Source organism: Ambystoma mexicanum, chromosome 10, assembly GCF_040938575.1.
Source record: "Ambystoma mexicanum isolate Mex_15411 chromosome 10, UKY_AmexF1_1, whole genome shotgun sequence".
Lineage (NCBI taxonomy): Eukaryota > Metazoa > Chordata > Amphibia > Caudata > Ambystomatidae > Ambystoma > Ambystoma mexicanum.
In genome coordinates, this window is record NC_090932.1 from 826,493,152 (window position 1) to 826,511,729 (window position 18,578).

General features: G+C 45.1%; 1 protein-coding gene across 1 annotated transcript in view; it reads right to left on the bottom strand.

Moving 5' to 3' along the window:
* SI (sucrase-isomaltase) overlaps positions 1 to 18,578 on the bottom strand; it is a 1,019,699-nt gene that overhangs the window by 198,442 nt on the left and 802,679 nt on the right. Inside the window, exon 54 of the mRNA XM_069618482.1 lies at positions 5,305 to 5,433. Within this exon, the coding sequence (XP_069474583.1) occupies positions 5,305 to 5,433 (129 nt within the window). The remainder of the gene's footprint in view (positions 1 to 5,304; positions 5,434 to 18,578) is intronic.

The window sequence follows — 18,578 nt, forward strand, 5'->3', positions numbered from 1 at the left end:
GCTCGAGGTACGTTTCCGGACAGTTCCATCGATGGAGATCATCAGATCTTGCATTCTTGTAGCGTGATTGTTACACACAATGTTTCTTTCGTTTTTAGCCATTGATATGTCCTTCTGTCGTCGCCCGCCTATGTGTCTTCTTTTTTCAATATTGTGTTCATTACTAATGAAAGTCCTATGTTTCAGGGAGTCGATGGAGCATTAGTCCAAGAAGAAGGGGGAGCATGCAGTTACGGGTCGGCGCAACAGCTTGCAGAAGTGTGCACCGCAGTTACATCGTCCCTTGATGTTCTTATGCATTTCGAGGTATGGATACTGACAGTTCGATCAAGCGAAATCATATGACGTGATTACATCCGCTATATTTCCTTCTTTCTTAACGCAAGTACTATGTTTCAGGGAGATGACGAACCTTCTTCTACAAGAACATCACCCCTAGTAGTTGATGCAGATCTCTGGGTGGTGACACTTCCAACGATCGAGCAAATCGAATCATATTTACATATCCATTATTTATTTTAGACAACTGATCATTTGTGCAGGTCTATTTAGATGAGCCGTTGACGCCTGCACAAAGTTTCTGTTCTTTTTATCAAAATAGAAAACAATACTAATGCAATTACTGTGTTTCAGGGAGTCACTGAAGCATCATCTTCAATAATATCATCAATGGAAGTCTATGAGGAGCCCGAGGTATGGATCTTGACAGTTCCATCCAACTAGATCAACTATGCGTGAATAATTGTCGTTTGAATGTTCTACACAAAGCGTTCATTTGTGTTTTGCTATTGAGATGTACGTGGGTATTGGTCCCCAAGTACATTTTGTGTTTTCGATATTATTATACATACTAATGAAAGTTCTATGTTTCAGGGAGTCGATGGAGCGTCAGTGCGTGATGGATGTGCTTATCATGAAAATATAGTCGTTGCAGCGCAAGAGGAAGTGGAGACATGCACACACGAGTCGGAGCAACAGCGTCCTGATGTTGAAGTTCGAGGCAAGAAAGTTTCAAAGAAAAGAAAGCAAAAGAAGGTTAGTGTCCTGGTCACTATATTATGTTGTTTTTCACTGTTAATAGTTCAATACTGTAAGTTGTGTTTAAACTGAACATCCCTTTTCCAATCTGTCCTCTAGTTGCGAGTGGGTGTACGAACTAGATCTACACAGACAGTGAAGCGAACGAGAGATGTTGCTTGTCAAACCTTTTGGCAGGGACTTGAGACTGGAGATGCATCGTGCCAATGGGAAGAATATGAAGTGATTGACAACGGAGCTATACCACCACCAGCCATTGATAGTGAATGTCCTCCTGGTAGTTCGGATGCAGTCGGAGATCAATTCACAGAATCCACACCCGCAAAAACTAAGACCGCGAGAAAGTTGAAGAAATTGTCTTATTCACCCATCGCCGGAGAAGGAACAGATGTTGCAATGGAAGAGAATGAAGTGGACTACAATGAAACACCATCAATATCACTGAACATAGCGGAAGACGATATCAGAGATTCTACCTTTCATGTGAGTGACATGTCCTCAACGTTACAGGCCGAACCAGCTGGGATGCAGAGTGACAGTATAAGGAAAGAGGCCAAATTCATTGTATTCGATAGTTGTTTGATTGATATTATTATTCGGTTGAAATGTGGGCATTCGGTAGGTGGGGAAGTATGTGGGGAGCCATTGATTAATGTGACTCGTGCAATTCGAGGCACTAACCTTAAAATACATGCCACATGTACAAAATATCATCCTTTCTCATGGTCTGCACAACCCATGCTGGGACAAATGCCAGCAGGCAATCTACTTTGTGCAGCGGCTGCACTTTTTAGTGGTTCAAGTTTTAAAAAATTAGAGTCTTTCTTTCAGTTTGTGGGAATCCATTTCATTGCGAAAACTCAGTTCTACAAATACCAAACCGATTATCTATTTCCAGCCATTAGCGAAGCTTGGAGAATGGAAAAAATGTCTATTGATAGTAAATTCGCGGGCAAACGGTTCAGGCTAGCCGGTGATGGACAGTGCGACAGCCCAGGATTTTCAGCCAAGTACTGCACCTACCACTTTCAGGACATGGAAAGTAAGAAAATTGTGAGTTCGGTGGTCGTGCAGGTGTCACAAAGTACATCCTCAGTGGCCATGGAGAAAGTTGGCTTTGTAGCATCATTGCAAGAACTACAATCGCGGGGAATGGTGATCGACCTGATAGCCACGGACAGACACGTTTCAATTGCCAAGACAATGAGAGAAGAGTACAAAAATATAAATCACCAATTTGACGTTTGGCATCTTGCAAAAACAATCAATAAAAAAATGTCTGCTGCAGGTAAAAAAAAAGAAATGCAAGGTATTTCACAGTGGTCCAAGTCAATCAGCAACCATCTTTGGTGGAGCTCAAAAACATGTGGAGGGTCGTTGGAAATTCTACTGGAAAAATGGCGGTCAGTAATGTTACACTGTACCAACGTTCACTGTTGGAACACAAACCAACATTTCCACAATTGTGAACATGGCCATTTGTCCACAGAGGAGGCACGGAAGAAGAAGTGGTTGATTCCTTCATCACCCACTCACAAAGCCATTGAAAAGATTGTATTTGATAAAACTATAACAAGAGATTTGAGGGGACTCACGGAATTCTGCCACACAGGAGATTTGGAGGTGTTCCACAATATGTGCCTAAAGTACAGGCCAAAACGATTGCATTTTGGCATGGAGGGCATGATAAATCGGACTCTTCTAGCGGTCTTGGCACATAACCATAATGTTGGCCGTCAACAAAGTAGGACGACCGGAACTTTAGGGACGCTTCGCTACAATAAGGCCTTCACTAAGAGAAGTAAACAATGGGTGATCAAACCAGTGTTTGAGGATATGCAATATGAGTTTATTGAGAGACTTATTGTTGACGTCCTAGATAGGCACATAAATGGAGTTGTGAACGAACCTGTGCAGGGGACAACTGCATTGCCACCCAATATTGCCTCTGTTCCATGTCCACCTAAAGAAGAGCTCATTGAGAAATACACATCACGGTTTAAATGATTGTAATTTGATTGTCTGTTCTCTCGAGTCTCCTCATTTCGCAGGCCCATTGAATATGTGTATCTATGTAATGTGTAAATAAAAGTGATTGCTCAGTGTACATGCAATGTGTCTATCCAACCAAACAGTAATATAAATCATTTTTCAAAAAATATAGAATGTCTCCGTATTTATGGTTCTCTGGAGCTGCAAAGCACGCAGACAAAATGCAAAGATGGAGTGTAAATTTCAAGTCCTGTGAGATGGCCTTACACTGAATGTAGCTAACTAGGAATGTGTGCTCGTTCAAAGTGAAGGTCAGCTGCTTTGATTTTTTGCTCGGGTGCCGGAATGGCCCACAACTCAGTATAAGGTTCTATTGTTATTTGACCTTGACAGGCCGGGACTTCTTTTTGGGGGTGTGGGGCAATAACGTAAGAAACGATAATGAATATAATTTCAGAAACGAAAGCCATTTCATGTTCGTTCATTAGAAGAAATAACGTCGGCATAGAAGGAGTGGTATTTCGGGGCTGCTCTACGCACAGACACAATGGAAAATGCAAATATAATGTAAGTAACTCTTTAGATGAGTTTATACCGCAATTTAATTACTATACAGTAGCTTTAAAGACGGGTTAAGTTGTACTTGTTCGTTCTATGTGGCATATTGTTTTGTACCGCGCACTATCTTGAGGAGAACCATCTCCTTTCACGGAAGCACCTCAAAACCTTCCTCTTTGCTTCTGCTTTCTCTCTCCCTCTCCCCTGCTACAACTGGTCCACTGTCTGCGACCTCGGTCCTGGGCCCTTCCACTCTCCACCTGCACTGCCTCCCTGTCAACCCCTGCACTGGGGGACTGTCTCAGTATCCTACAGCCCCCCCTTGACGTATAATACCCAGTTGCACTGTCCTAGCTATGAAATAATTTCCCGACCTAATATATAAAATGAATAATTTTAATAAAGATCTGATGGTGAGACTAATTTCATTTTTTATGTTTGTCAAACAGGTACATCATCCATTATTGTCTGTGTCACGAGTACCAGACACCGGCGGATGGGTTTTTCAACCGCCAGTTGCTTCTCCGCGTGAACAACGTTACCACCCTGACCATTTTATGGGACGATCGCCAAGTACAAGTATGCCCTTACGCGGTACTAACGGCTAGATGCAACATACAGATCGTTGTGGTGCCCTAGTGCCTCGTTGTTGGAACAGCCATGCGATTATCAGTGCGACCGAAGAGCTTATTTTATCGTAAACCAACACCCTGTGTACTGCACACGAACATTGCTTGCCTCAAGACGAACTATTTTGGATCGAGAGCAAAGAAAAATGCAAATCGCTGAATATTCTCAAAACATTTGATGTCAAATAAATGTACTTTGCCAAATGTACAATCTTGACGTTTGCTTTTAAACCACAGTTTCATATTCCGAATTGTGGCGCTGTATTGTGAGATGATCTAAGACCCTGTGTACAGCAAAGGAACATCGTGTGCCTCAAAAACGAACTTTTTGGAACGTGAGCAAATAAAAATGCAAATCGCTGAATATTCTCAAAACATTTGATGTCAAATAAATGTACTTTACCAAATTTACAATCTTGCGGTTTAATTTAAAAATACAGTTTCATATTCCCAATTGTGGCGCGCTGTGTTGTGTGAGCTCATCTGTGTTGATTTCCTGGTTCTGTGTGGAGTCGCGTAGAAGACGCCTGGGCGCGTTTGCCTACGCAGCTCAGTCACGTCACGGATAGAGGCGGGGAATATGAATGTTTTGATCAAGTCTGTTTCAGGGGCGGGGGATTTGATTTAGTGCCGCAAAAGCAGGTGAGCCAGGGCGATGGGGGGAAATGATAGGATTATCAGAAAATGGCGGCTGATTTCGAGTGCGTTAATGGATGAAAAGTCGGGTAAGGTCCATAGGAAAGTTTTCTACGATCTACCGATTTATGCTTAAAAACACATGGCCGAACCATAGGAACAATAAAAAAAAAGTCCCGGAACTATCCTTTAAGTTGAGTATTACAAAACATAATATTTTGCTATATCTCAATGCATCCTCAAGGCACCAAATCACTGTCTAACAAGTTAACTATTTCCTGTCCACTTAATTATGTGCACCCTTCCCCCATCCACTCCCGTATTAGGAACACCGTACCCTGGTATACTTGGCAAGCTGCTAATTATCTTTGTAAAGAAAACGTCCAATGGACGTTATGTACTGTTCAATAAATAAAAACAAATACAAAAAAGCATAAACATGTATACGTACCAGCAAAATAATAAACCTCATTCCTTCTGATTTTATTTTGTTTACAAGTGCAGGAAGGCCACTAAACAATGGACTGAGGGTGAAGTCCATCTGTCTGACCATATAATCGATGTCAGCATATTGCACATCCTGCAAGGAAAACAGTTACTTGTTAGATGAGTATTGTACCTGTTACTCCATAGAACATTACATGCAATCCTCACGTTTAATAATATGCATCATGTATTATGGTTTTCATGTATAGCAAGACCAATGTGGGGAGCTCAACATGTCAATACATTCATGAAACTAACATTTTCCGTGAATAATTCACAGTGTCCAAGATGGACTATATCACTTTGAAGAACCTTTCTGGAATACCAGAGGTGCTTCCTGCTGACATATTTGTAATCATTAGTAGAATTCGAAATCAAAGACACGTTGATAAGCCCTTCCCTCGGAATAATCCATTAGTTAAAAATATTATATTGGTCTTACTGAATTCCAAAGCGTTTCATATGTGTTTCACTGGCGTAACAGGGGGCCCCGCCAGCACATGTGCTGGGAGGGGGCACCACATGGAGAAAAGAATGCAAAAAAAAGTTTTCTCAAAATTATTCACTCTGCATTCATAAAGAAATTATTTCTGTAACAGAAAAAACATCTTTATGAAGGCAGAGTGACTACAAAAAGAAACTTTTGTTTTAAAGTCTAAGGGCTTACCCCACCCCATGCCATGGAAGGCCCTGAGCAGGAGGCCTCCATGTCATGGGGTGGGTTGAGCCCTTTGATAAAGAAATGATTTCTGTAAATGGTTTGGTCCTTAACGGAAATCATGTCTTTATGAAGTCAGACTGACTTCAAAAAGAAACAATTTCTTTTTGAAGTAATAGGGCTCCCCTCATTCCCATGACATGTGCATGTGTGAGTGTATGGTGAAATGGTGCCCACTTAAACGTATGGGTGGCTCCCTGGGTGTGCCTGTATGGTGAAAGTGTGCACACTTAAATATATAGGTGGCTGCCTGTGTGAGTGTATGGTGAAAGGGTGCACACTTAAATGTATGTGTGGGTGGCTGGGTGTGTGTGCCTGCATGGTGAAAGGGTGCACACTTAAATGTATGGATGGCTGCCTGGTGTGCCGGTATGGTGAAAGAGTGCACACTTAAATGTAAGCATGACGGGGTGTGCGTGTGTATATGATGCATGGTGTGTGCTTGTGTTCTGGGGCGCAAGAAAACCTACATTTTGTGGGGCTAAGCCATCAAATGTTGGGAGAGGCTCTAAACTCACGGGTGGTGGGGGAGGGGCAAACTTATTTGTGTGGGGGCATCTAACTTCTTTATGCATTTTAATTAGACTATTCTAGAGCAGTTTCAATGGTACAAGCAGCTAACTATCTCCTTTAAGTCTGAAAGCACCCACTTATGGACTGCTGTGAGAATGATCGGCCTCCTGTCCCCTCTCTAACCATCCAATCACTCCCCTGGCATGCAAGTACTAAACCCACATCACGATTTCAATTGCCTAAAACATTTGGCATTTGAATGCATGTACTAACAGTGAAATGCTTTACGTTAGTAATTGCTGGGCCCTTGCTAACAGCCCAACTCAGGTGCCGTTTTCTGTGTCCTGTTCTGTCCGGCAACTGCTCTGAAGGTCAGCCAGCTCGAGTCAACATAGCCCAAAATTTCAAGGGCCGTGGGTGCTGAAACCCAGTTATCTCAATGGTGTTGCGCCACTGCATGTGTTTAATGCCTTGATTACTCATTGGTAATCTTCATTACTCCTGTGCCTATTCTTCCTCATCCTAGTACTTGTGTATGAGGCAGTGCTTGTGTATGAGGCAGTTTGCCTCATACACAAGTACTGGGATGAGGTAGAGGTACATGAATGTAATGCCTGACTTAGCTACATGTAATCTTTATTACTCCTAGACCCACTCTTCCTCATCCCAGTACTTACCTATGAGGCAAGGAGCCTCATATGAAAGCTCTGCGACAAGAAAGAGGAACGTGGAGGCATTTCTGGGAGGGAGAGGGGATGTCTGGGGGGCGGGATTGTGCAATAAATCATAATGGTTGTCCATGTTCAGGCTAAGCAGGCATGATATGTGGTATTAGTGGCTAGAGAGGCATTTTGGTGCAGCCAGTCTAGCCATTCCTCAGTTTGGTATGACTTTTTTTTTTTTAACTGGGTATTTCTTATAAAGCAGTCCTGATGTTTGTAATTACCTGGCTAGACTGATATGTGGGCGCTGCCAGTCTAGCCATTTTTTTACTGCGGCATTGTATATTTTTCTAGGCATCTGTGATAAAACAATATGATATGATATAAGTAATTTATAGTCATTCATGACGTGCCTGTACAGAAGTGTTTCTAGGCACAACAAGACACAGGAGGGAAGATAGAGGGAGGACAAGACAAACAAACTTACTAGGCCTTGTGTCATTCATATCATGCAAGCGCGAGAACGAGAAGTGCAAGAGGAAAGGGAGGGGGGAATTGAAAGGTAGAGTGGAGGGGAAAACAGGGCAGCAATGCTCTGAGTAAGTGCAGCCAGGGCAGCACAGCTCTTGGTAGTGCAAGGGGAACAAGGCACGTAGGGTTACAGCTACAGCCCCTAAGTGTGTGGGTGCAAGGTGACTGATCAAGAAAGAAGCTGGAGTCAGTGCAGTGAGACTCTGAGGGTAGCTGAGCAACCAGTCGGTACAGCAGACAGGTAGATCAGGTAGGTCAGCAGGGGAGGGAAAGAGAGAACACAGAGGAAAAGGGGAAGGTTGTGAGCAGCTTCCAGAAATTCAGGAGGTTCTTATCAAGTTTGAGAGGGCCAGGGCCTTTTGTTTTCAGTCCTTTTGATTCAACCCTATTGTATTTCGAACCTTTTGATTCGAACCTTTGACCTATAACCGTGGAAAGCATATTCAAGATGCAGTAGTCCATCCCAGGGGGAACCAGGGTTCTGGAGACAGTGAGCTTCTGGGGAAAGTGAGAAAGGGATGAGTCCCTTTGAGGAGGAGAAGCTAGGAGTGGGACTTCTTGGCGACATCTGAGATGGGAGGAGAGAAAGAGAGAGTGAAGTTGTAGATGACACCAAGGTTTTTTGCCTCACAGGAAGGTGAAGGAAGAGAGCCCAAAGCGGGTGGCCAGAGGGAGAGTGGGAAAGCAGGAACAGGGGTCCCAGTGAGAAGGATCTCTGCCTTACTGGCATTAAGGCAGAGATTGCTGGAGGTGCACCAATCCTAAATCGCGGATAGACAGTCAGGAATAAGCAAGAGAGGAGAGGAGGCTGAGGGGAGCCTGAAGGAAATCTGAGCGTCATCGGCAGAACACTGAAAGTTAGAGAAGGTAGAGATCAGTTGGGACAAAGGGGCCAAGTAGAGGTTGAAAAACTAGGGTGAGAGGAAACAGCCATGGGGAACGGCCACAGGTAGAAAAAGAGGTGACGGAGAGAAAGGGACCAAGATGGACCTGAGAGCTGCAGTCCAAAAGGAAGGAGGTCAGCCTCTCCATGGCCTGATCCGTGATGCCCAGGTTCTCACAGAATCGATTGATCAGGATGGCATGGTTGACCATGTCAAAAGCAGAGGAAAGTTCAAGGAGGGTGAGGACAGAAGGAATGCTGGAATCAAGTTTAGAGAACAGATCTTCATGGGTGTTCAGGAAAGCAGGTTTCCATGCCTCTGGTAGTTTTGAAGCCAGACTGATGGTCATGGAGACAACCAACAGATACAGTGTGTACAGAAAGCTGGGAGATGGCCAGCTTTTCCAAGGGTTTGCCCAGGAAAGGGGTGATGGACTATGGGCAAATGTTTGCCGGAGAGGTAGGATCGGCAGATGACTTCTTGAGGAGTGGGTGCACAAGGGAGTGCTTAAGGGGAGAGGGGAACTTTCCAGTGGTGAAAGAGTGATTATAGAAATTGGCCACAGCTGGAGCGAGGGTGTCAGTATGGTCCTTGATGGTTCTGGGGGAGCATGGGAGACACTTTTTGGATGTCACTTTCATAGATCGGACTTGTCTAGAAACCTTGCCAGGGGTTGCCAGAGAGAAAGAGAAGAAAGGAGGAGGAAAGTTTGAGATGACCAAGGGGGGCTGAGAGAGTATGAGGGAGAGTAGATAGAGGACAGGATGTCCTGAGTTTTAGCAGAGAAGTGAGAGGCCAGAGCCGTCACAGAAAGTGTGCTGTATATTGCATTAAAACACATATTTATATCTTTCTCTTAGTGCAGCGGGTAGGATACCCCTTCTGCAGCATGTTTGTGCGTATTACGCAAGCATGATAATCTAGCTCAGCCCAGAGTGTGGCACAACCCGTGATTTGTTGCTGAGTTGAGAGGCCCTCAGCATGGCTCGCAGGGGGGCCCCCACATGTTGTGTTGCGCCACTTTGTTTAAAAGCAGAATCTGACCATTTGAAACCATGGGCACGCATTTTGTCTCAATTAATAAATATAAGTTATTTTGCATTGGGAAATCTAAAAATGAGTTGTACAAATATATTGTAACTAGTGTGAAATCCTGTGTACGCGGGCCAAAGTGTGTGAGGAGAGAAATGTTCATAGTTTCAATATTTTAAGTAATATTGGACAAACATACATCTGGCCTTATATATTCCTACGGTGACAGCTCCCTCTAGCGGTGACAACAGGCAAATCGGGAAGTCTCTACTACACATGACTGCATCAGACAAGTATACATGTGGCCTTTTATTTTATTGTATGATATTATATATTTAGGAGTTCATCCAACTAACCTTTTGGATGGGTATGCTTTCCAAAGATTAATGTGGGGATTAATGAAGAGGATACATGATCCATCTTATAGCTTCCTCTGGAATGATATGGTGGCATGCACATGGCTGTTATTTGTAACTTTTTCAAGAGCACCATGGAGTAGGAGAATATATAAGGGAAGCAGTAAATAAGCAGGATCTAGCCACACAGACAGGATAGGCTGGTTTTGTTAGAAGAATATAAATACTTGAAGAAGGTAGGTATTTGTATAGGCATATTTATCTCCCAGTATGTCCTGAATCCAACTCTTTGTGGCTGTATCCCAAATGTTTGCAGCATTTGTATGGAACAGGGGTAATGCCCCTCTTCCCTCTCGCTCCTTCCCCAACTAGCCTTACAAATAAAAAAAATCCAACCCCCCTAAAAATGCCACGAAAATGCACACACTGGTCCCCGACTCTCGCATTTAATTAACCTGCATCTAATAAATCAGTTCTTAAAAAACCCAGACAGAGTCCCCACCATGAGTCCTGATGTAGTTGGGCATGTCCAGGCTCCCTGTTGTAAGGTCATGTGGATTTAAGAACTCCTGCTCAGATCTTGCAATAGATCCTTTTTCAGGGTATGCTGGATCCTCTTCCTGGTCCAATTCGCTCTCCAGAGAGTTGTTGGTGAGGCTTGCTTATTTTGAACATGGTTCAGAGGTCGGCAAAGCTGCATGGAGCGGTATGCTGGGGACAGCCCCTTCGGACCCAGTGCAGGCAAGATGGTGTACCATCCAGCCTCCTAATTGCTATGGCCAGGGGGAGGAGTGCCTTTGTGGTGGTGGACTGCTATGTCAGCCCCCCTACTAGTGGCGCTGAGAGGCAGCTGCTCAAATGTGGTACCAGGCTGGAGCCATGGCCGTGGTGGGTTGTATTGTGGCAGTGGTGGTGCTGGGAGCCTGCAAAGAGACAAGGCGGCCAGCAGTGCTGGGACCTGTTGGCCCTGGGGGAGTGTGGATCTGGGTCAGCAGCGGTGAGCCTAGTGGAGAGAGTGAGGATCATATACTTTATTGCCATGGGGTCGGCAGCCCCCATTTGAAAATGGTGCTGCATTCAGGCTGTTGCTGTGGATGGCAGGGATGACAGTCCCAGGATTTAGGGTGCTGGGTGACCCGGTGGGTGCTGGACACAGCTCCCTTGAGTGAGCGCCACTTCATGTACTGGCTGGTCGTGGGAAATTGTGAGGCCCCCCCTGTTTGGAGGCAGAATTTTGGCGCTGATGGGGCAATCAACTGTGGGGCACCTGCTGCAGCGCATGCTGCATTCTGGAGGTAGTGGGTCCTATGAAGGGGAGTTCCGGTTCTACGGCTGCTCTCTGCCATGACTCAGACACATTGGCCCTCACTATAACTCTGGCGGTAGCCATGCCCTTGTTAAGGGCACGGCTGCCGCCGGAGTTGTTTTTTTTCTGGCATCCGCGAATGGGCAGTACCCGGGTCATGCTGAGTTTGGCAGAGCCAGTAATTGCCCATTCGTGGGTGCCGTTATGGCCGGCCTCCTGATCGGGGTCGGGAGCATGGTTGCACTGGCACTGTTTATAACGGTGTTGGTGCAATCATGAGTTCTGCTCGTGGGTGCCGGTATGCACGCCTGGTCAGACCAGGCATGCAGTCCAGCACCGGCAAGCATTACTCGTAGAGTGGTGGAGAGGTAACAACGGCGCCGGTAGCACTACCGGCGCCATTTTTGCCTTTCCACCACACTCATAATGAGGCCCATTGTCCTGCTGATATCCAAGAAATCACTGATTGTGCTTGCCTGCACCTTGCACTGTGTGGAGAGTGTGCCTGCTATCTGACCCTGCACTGCAGTTGATGGGTATGGAGACCACCAATGGCACTGCCACACTCCTTGTGGGGATACCTTGCTGTCCTGTCCTTGCTGGCTTGCACCAAACTTTATAGCGCTGTGAGCAATTATGGTATACCCTTGATAAGATGGCAAGTAAGCAGAAGGGCGGTGACAGTGGCACTATAATGGAATAATTTGCAGTTAATGGCAAACAAAAGGGCCCAGCAACGTTGAGGGAGGAGCAGATGTCTTAGGAGATTCCCTTTGAGCACAAGATCCTTGCAGCAATTGCAGTATTGTGAACATCGCTGAAGAGCAAGATAGATGAGGTTAAGACCGATGTGCACCTCCTGAGGCAGGTTGTAAGATCCCTGGCTGAGAGAGTTACTGCCACAGAGTTGTTATTTCAAGAGATTTGATAACTACCTCAGATCTAGATTCCTGTGTGTGCACCCTGGAAGCTCAAAATGCCACCTTGGAGGTGCAGGCTCAAGACACAGAGTGAAGGTTGCAGAGGAATCTCATTCACGTCCTGGGCTTGCCTGAGGGAGAAGATGGCCTTAACCCTACCTCCTATATAGAGACCTAGATCCAGCAGGAAATCAGCCTGGCGACATTGTCTCAGGGCTTCACAATTAAATTACACTGTTCCCTACAAAGAAGGCCACCGCCAGATGCTAACCTGAGACTCATCATTGCAAGGGTCCTTAACTTTAGAGAAAGGGAGGTGGTCCTGCAGTTCACCAAGGAAGGCGGCTCCATTTGTCAAGGGTAACTTGCAATCTTCCAGGACTGCACGCATCTGGTCCACAAAAAGAGAAATATGTTTGTCCGGACAAAGCAGAGACTTTGATTGCTGGGCCTCAACTACATGCTCCTTTACACAAAATGAAAGTACTTTACAAAGAGAAGGCACATATTTTGGAGTCCCCCAGAGTGTGCCAGCTCATGGAAGGACCATAACGGCATGAAGTTCAGGCCTGGGGATGATGGCAATGATAGGAGAGGGCAAAGCCCTTGAGTCTGCTGGTGTTTGGTTCCCTGCTGTTGTGTGTTTACTGCTACAGGATGTTCTTACATAACTTCATCAACTGGGGACGCACTTTTCAGTGGGAGCACTGTGCTAACCTCCTCTGCAAAGGATGTCTGACACCCTTACAGTGATGTATCATCTTTTAGGAACGGATAGGCCCAAACAGCATGATGTTGTGGGGCTGTGTTAGTGCTTCACTATTTGCTGCAATTATTTCTTTTTAAAATTTGGTTGTTTTTTGCTGTTATATTTAGTTGTAGGCATCTGTGCAATTATGGAATTTGGTGGGAAATGTGGTGTGGGAAGGTGACGGGAGAGACCTAAATCTGGGATTTGTTTCATTGAGTGAATTGTCTGTTAGATGGGTGAAGGCCACTGGCAGCGTGGACATGAGGGTTTGCGGCCCTATATGTGTGGTGTGGATGGGTGCAAGGATAACATGCTATCTGGATGGCAACAAATAGGGTACTGACATAGAATGTCAGGGGGATGGGTTCCTATTTGCAAAGAAATCAGGTTTGGTCTTACCTCCAGAGGATGAACATATCGATTGCACGGTTGCAAGAAACACACCTACTTTCTTCAGAAGAGGACAGGGCCATGGCTTTGGGTTCCATATGTGCCCACATACTCACAGTATGCCAGGGGGGTCCTGATATGGTTAGATGGTATTGTACCCTTTCGAATACTTAACGTTAACAGGGACAAGGAATGTAGATGGGTTACAGTACATGGCTATGTCGAACACCAGGAAACATATATAGTGAAGTCCTGTTCTCCTACTCAGGCTATACCAGCCTTCCTCCCTCCCTTGAGTAGTAGATTGGTGCATCTATGAGATGTATTGTTCCTCTGTAGGGGTGACTTTAATTGCATGCAGGATCCTACCATGGACAGATATGACTCCAACCAAGCTAGGGTGTCACCTGCCTCTGCAACTATTAATACTATACTTACTGGCCTCTCGCTGACGGACCTATGGTGGGTGCTACATGCGTACAGACAAGGTTACTACAATAACTCTGCACCTCACAAGGTTTACACCAGAATGTTTATGTGGACTGACCACATGGGCGACTTCACAGAGGCAGAATATACTGGTCGAACCATCTCAGACCACTCCCTGCTTATAGTAGGCTGGGATTGACTGGGATGCAGGTCTCCTGTTCCCACGTGGTGTATGTCAGCAGAGACCGTGCCGAATGATATATTTAGAGACCACATGAAGGACCTTTTAAAAACAAATGTGGGTAGTGTGGAAAGGTGGGACCAGTCTGGGAAATGCTCAACGTGGTGACTAGGTGGGAGGTCATAGCTGGGGTGGGTGGCATCAGGAGAACACTGCAAGAAGACCTAGGAAAGTAAGAAGACCCGATTCAGGTTATAGAGACTGAAAAAATCTCAGACCCCACAGCCGAGTCTGAATTGCTGTTGCTCCTGACTCAGTGAACAGAAGCATGGGAGAGGCTTAGAAGGTTTGATTACGAAGTGTATACGACGTGCATGCATGGGGAAGGGGACAAGTCGGGAATTTGCTCGCTTGGCTGTACAAAAATGGGCAGCATCGGCAGGCGATTACGCTGATACAGGATGATTGTGGGGCCCACTGGTGATCTCAGATGGCGATAAACAACACCTTTAGTACATTCTATAATAAGTTGTACAAGCATGAGACACCTGTCGACCCTGGCAAGCTGTGTTCTGAACTCTCTCAGATTAACCTGCCACAGCTAACTGCTGAACAGGCCTCAGCCCTTGAACTGCTGTTGAGAGCGGAAGAAATAGAGGGGGCTCCGTGTGGGGTGCGCTCCCATCAAAGTTCTATAAAGAATGTAGTGCCACTCTTGCTCCTGCCTTGCTTCAGGTTAATGAGGAGGCATACAGACTTGGCCAGCTCCCAACAAGTTTGCAGGATATGGTGATAGTCCCCATACTGAAGCCTGGGAAACAGGCAGACTTATGCAAATCATATTGACTCTTGTCAATGTTAAATCATGAAGAAAAAATTCTTATGGCGTAATTAAAGCATTCAACTCAGTGTACTCGGAATGTATGTGTGCCACACTACAGGGCTTTGGGATTGGCGAGGGCTTTATCCGGTGGGATATGTTACTATACTCAGAATCTGTAGCAAGGGCCAGAACTGGCAAGCAAGTGTCTGGGACTTGGAACATACCAAGGGCACTCGTCAGGGCTGCCCATTGTCACCCGTGTTTTATATTCTGGCACTTGAGCCACTGGCAGCAGTTCTCAGATGCCGGAATCAGTGTGGGAGAATGCAGACATGTGGTCTTCCTCCCCGCATATGATGTCCTCCTGTACTTGTGTGAGCCTGAACATATTCTACCAACAGTATTAGATGTGCTAGACAACTTTGCTGGATTGTCCGGGATCTCCTTTAGTACAGAAAAGTATTGTCTCTTTCATTTGGTAGGACTGCGTCACTATTATATACAAGACTTGCCAGACTTGGGACTGCTGTGGGAGGAGCACAAATTGTAGTATTTGGGTAAACACATTGCACATACTCCGGAAAGTATGCATGCTAGGAACACTGCCAAAGTGGTGGATGGGTTGAAGCAATCTGTGACGCTCTGGAGCAGATTGCCCCTGTTGTTGATCGGCCGGGTAGCGCTGGAAAAAATCCTTGTGCTGTCATGGCTACTGTGCTCTTTTACTAATGAGCATTGTTTCATTGTGGCTGGTTTATTTCAATGGTTGGACTCCATGATGAGGGGGTTCATATGGGGGCATGGCATACAAGAACAGGGATGCAGAGTCCAAGGCTGGAAGTCCACTATCTTGCTTCACAGCTCGAGCATGCAGCTGGATGTCTTTCTTATGAACCAATAGTTTAGCTTGCCATGTTAATGGATTCAGTGCTCCCTACAGTGCTCAAGGAGGCCCTGTCGGTCATGGACCGCTGCCTGAGGCAGGAGTCACTCATGGTTGAACTTGGCTGGCATGTGTGGAACAGAACCATGAGAGTGCATAAGCTACAAAACCCATACTCCCAGCATGTGCCCATGATGGTGGACACCTGTGTGGGGGTAGATGAACTTACAGTCACTAGGATATGGGATGAGGTGGGGCTCACCTCATGGGGAGATATGTACAAGAATAGGGTGTTTAGGGACTTTGATGACTTGGTGCAGACAGAGGGGCTCCCCAACGGCCAATTATTAAGATACTTGAAGCTTGTCAAGATAGAGAATGGAAAGTGTCCTGACTGGCTGGGGGAACAGGAGCCTGCTGGGTGGCTGGCACTGTTGTAAAAATTGGAGGCTTGATGGGGCTGTGTATCCAGGTTGGATGGGAGATTGTTGAACGCGGCATATGAGTGAGGTACAAAACTGAAAAGGCAATTGAAAACTGATATGGGCAAGGTAGTGAGTGATACCCAGTGGGATATTGCACTGTACTTTGCTAAAAAAGCATCACGTAATTTCTAGACGTTGTCTTCTCCAGCTTAACTTGCTGCACAGAGCATATATCACGCTGAGCAGAGTGGCAAGTTTTTATGCTAGGGTGGCAACTGTGTTGTAGCTTCAATAGAGCCGATATTATTCATATGTTTTGGAATTGCGTGAAGGTGTAGACTTTTTGGCACCACCTAGAGCTAGCCAGTATAAAGGCAGGAGTCCATAGATATCAGTGCCCCCCCTTTGAATTCTTACTGGGTGTTTATCCTAGGCCAGATAAAAATAGGCACTTGGTTACATTCATGGGCCTGGCTTGCGTTTTTGCCAAGAGGAGAATTGCCATGGCATGGAAGCTGAAAATGGGCCAACAATATCTCCTCTGATGCAGTGATCTCAATCATACCTCTCAACCTTTTGAGACTGCTTGGAGGGTGAGAGCCTGGGTTGGACACCGGAGGCGGCGCCCAGGGTTAGAGGAAGTGACATCACAGGAAGTGACATCACAGGAAGTGACATCACAGGAAAGTGTGCGAAGAAAATACCACTATTAACTTACTACACTGCTACAAAACTAGGCTCTTTTGCATGCAACCATTGTACCAAGTAAATGCAGTTAAAAAAACAATACACATGTTCTTTCTGTACAGTTTATTTTTTTCCCCCAGAAGCAAACCTGCCTGCAAAATAAATGTAGAACTTTCACAAGAAACCAACTGTGCTCACGTGATGTTTAAACTCGAAATAGAGGCAGTACACCAATCTGGAGACTAAAGCCTCAATTTGAACAATTATTCATTGGTCAGTTTGCAATTCAAATACCTTAGTTCTTATGCTTCAGGTTGTATGCTCGTGTAGCCTTTTTGGCTAGCTCTATCAAATCATCATTTGGCTTCAATCTGTGGCAAGGTTGTGAGGCTTCATTGGTGTGTAATTTTACTCGTATAATTGACGATAGTGTTCTGGACAGATCTAAGCTGCTTCTAAATTCTGTTTTGTTCGTTCTTATCATGGAGAACACCCTTTCTTCCTGAGCATTTGAATGAGGCAAAATTAAAATTAGGAGTGCCAGCTTACAAAGATGAGGGAAGAGTTTTAATTTAGTAAACCTTGCCCAGATTGTGTCCATCCTCTCAGGTGGCTCATCAATGTCTCTTATTGCTCAACATATTTCTATGATGACGTATATAATCTAAAGCTAATTATGAAAGGCATTTTTACAAATAATGTATTAGTGAAGCACATGACAGGCAAAGGGGAACCTTAATAAATATCTATATCAACTAAACTTGTGAAGATGTGGTCTGTGGCTTAAATTGTCAACATCCCAGTTCCACCATTTAACCAAAGTGTGATCCTGGGCAGATCTGCAGCTCTGTGTTTTACTCTGTAAGTTAAAATATCTTAACTTATGTTAAAATATCATGCTGTTATTTAAAAAAGGCCTGACTATAGAGTTGCCCCATATATACCAATCGTGCAATTTAGGTATTTTGAACCACAAAGTTATTTGCCAATTGGCTTACTTATGGGAACGTATTCTAAAGTCTACTTCCATGGTGCCTCCATGTAGCAAAAACGGATGCAAAGCCCTTTTCTGTGAAGTCACTTCTGTTGGTGTAATGCATATACAAATTAAGAGGTTTGTATGAATTTTGCCCTATAGAGCATGGACAGAGCTCTAATAGATGAGTTCCCAGCATCTGTAATGATTTGAAGTTTTCTTTTTTTGTTGTGTGTCAAAATGCCATGTTGTTCTGTTTTTATAATTGTGGTGGTAGACAGGCACAGTCCTGCCACTCCTATGCAGTCTACCCACGACAGAGAAATAATCTATAACACAGGATGAAGGGCAACAGTGACAGCACCTTGTATGAAGACGCTACATAGAGAGGCAGCTGGCCAGCAGCAGGCAAGACTTTCCAGCACTCCACAAGTGAGGGACATTCTATTAAAGTGACATAACTTTGATATTATTCATAGATGAGTATTTCACTTCTATCTCTCTCATTCACGAGTAAAATGAACCACCCTGCTCAGCGTGTGCCCTTGAAGGGTGGACGGGGAATGCTCAGCGCAAATGTTCATTCCGTTTCATGCTCTTTCGCGGCCTCCAAATGGCTGTAAAATGCCTGGGAGGGTGAAAGTAAACACACCCGGCTTGTACACCTTACTTTTGCACTTGGGGGCTTTGGTAAAGGCCCAAATGTTTGCAGAATTAGATTGGTGGTCACCCTGGCCTAGTTCCAAACTGAGCCACGCTCTGGGACCAACAG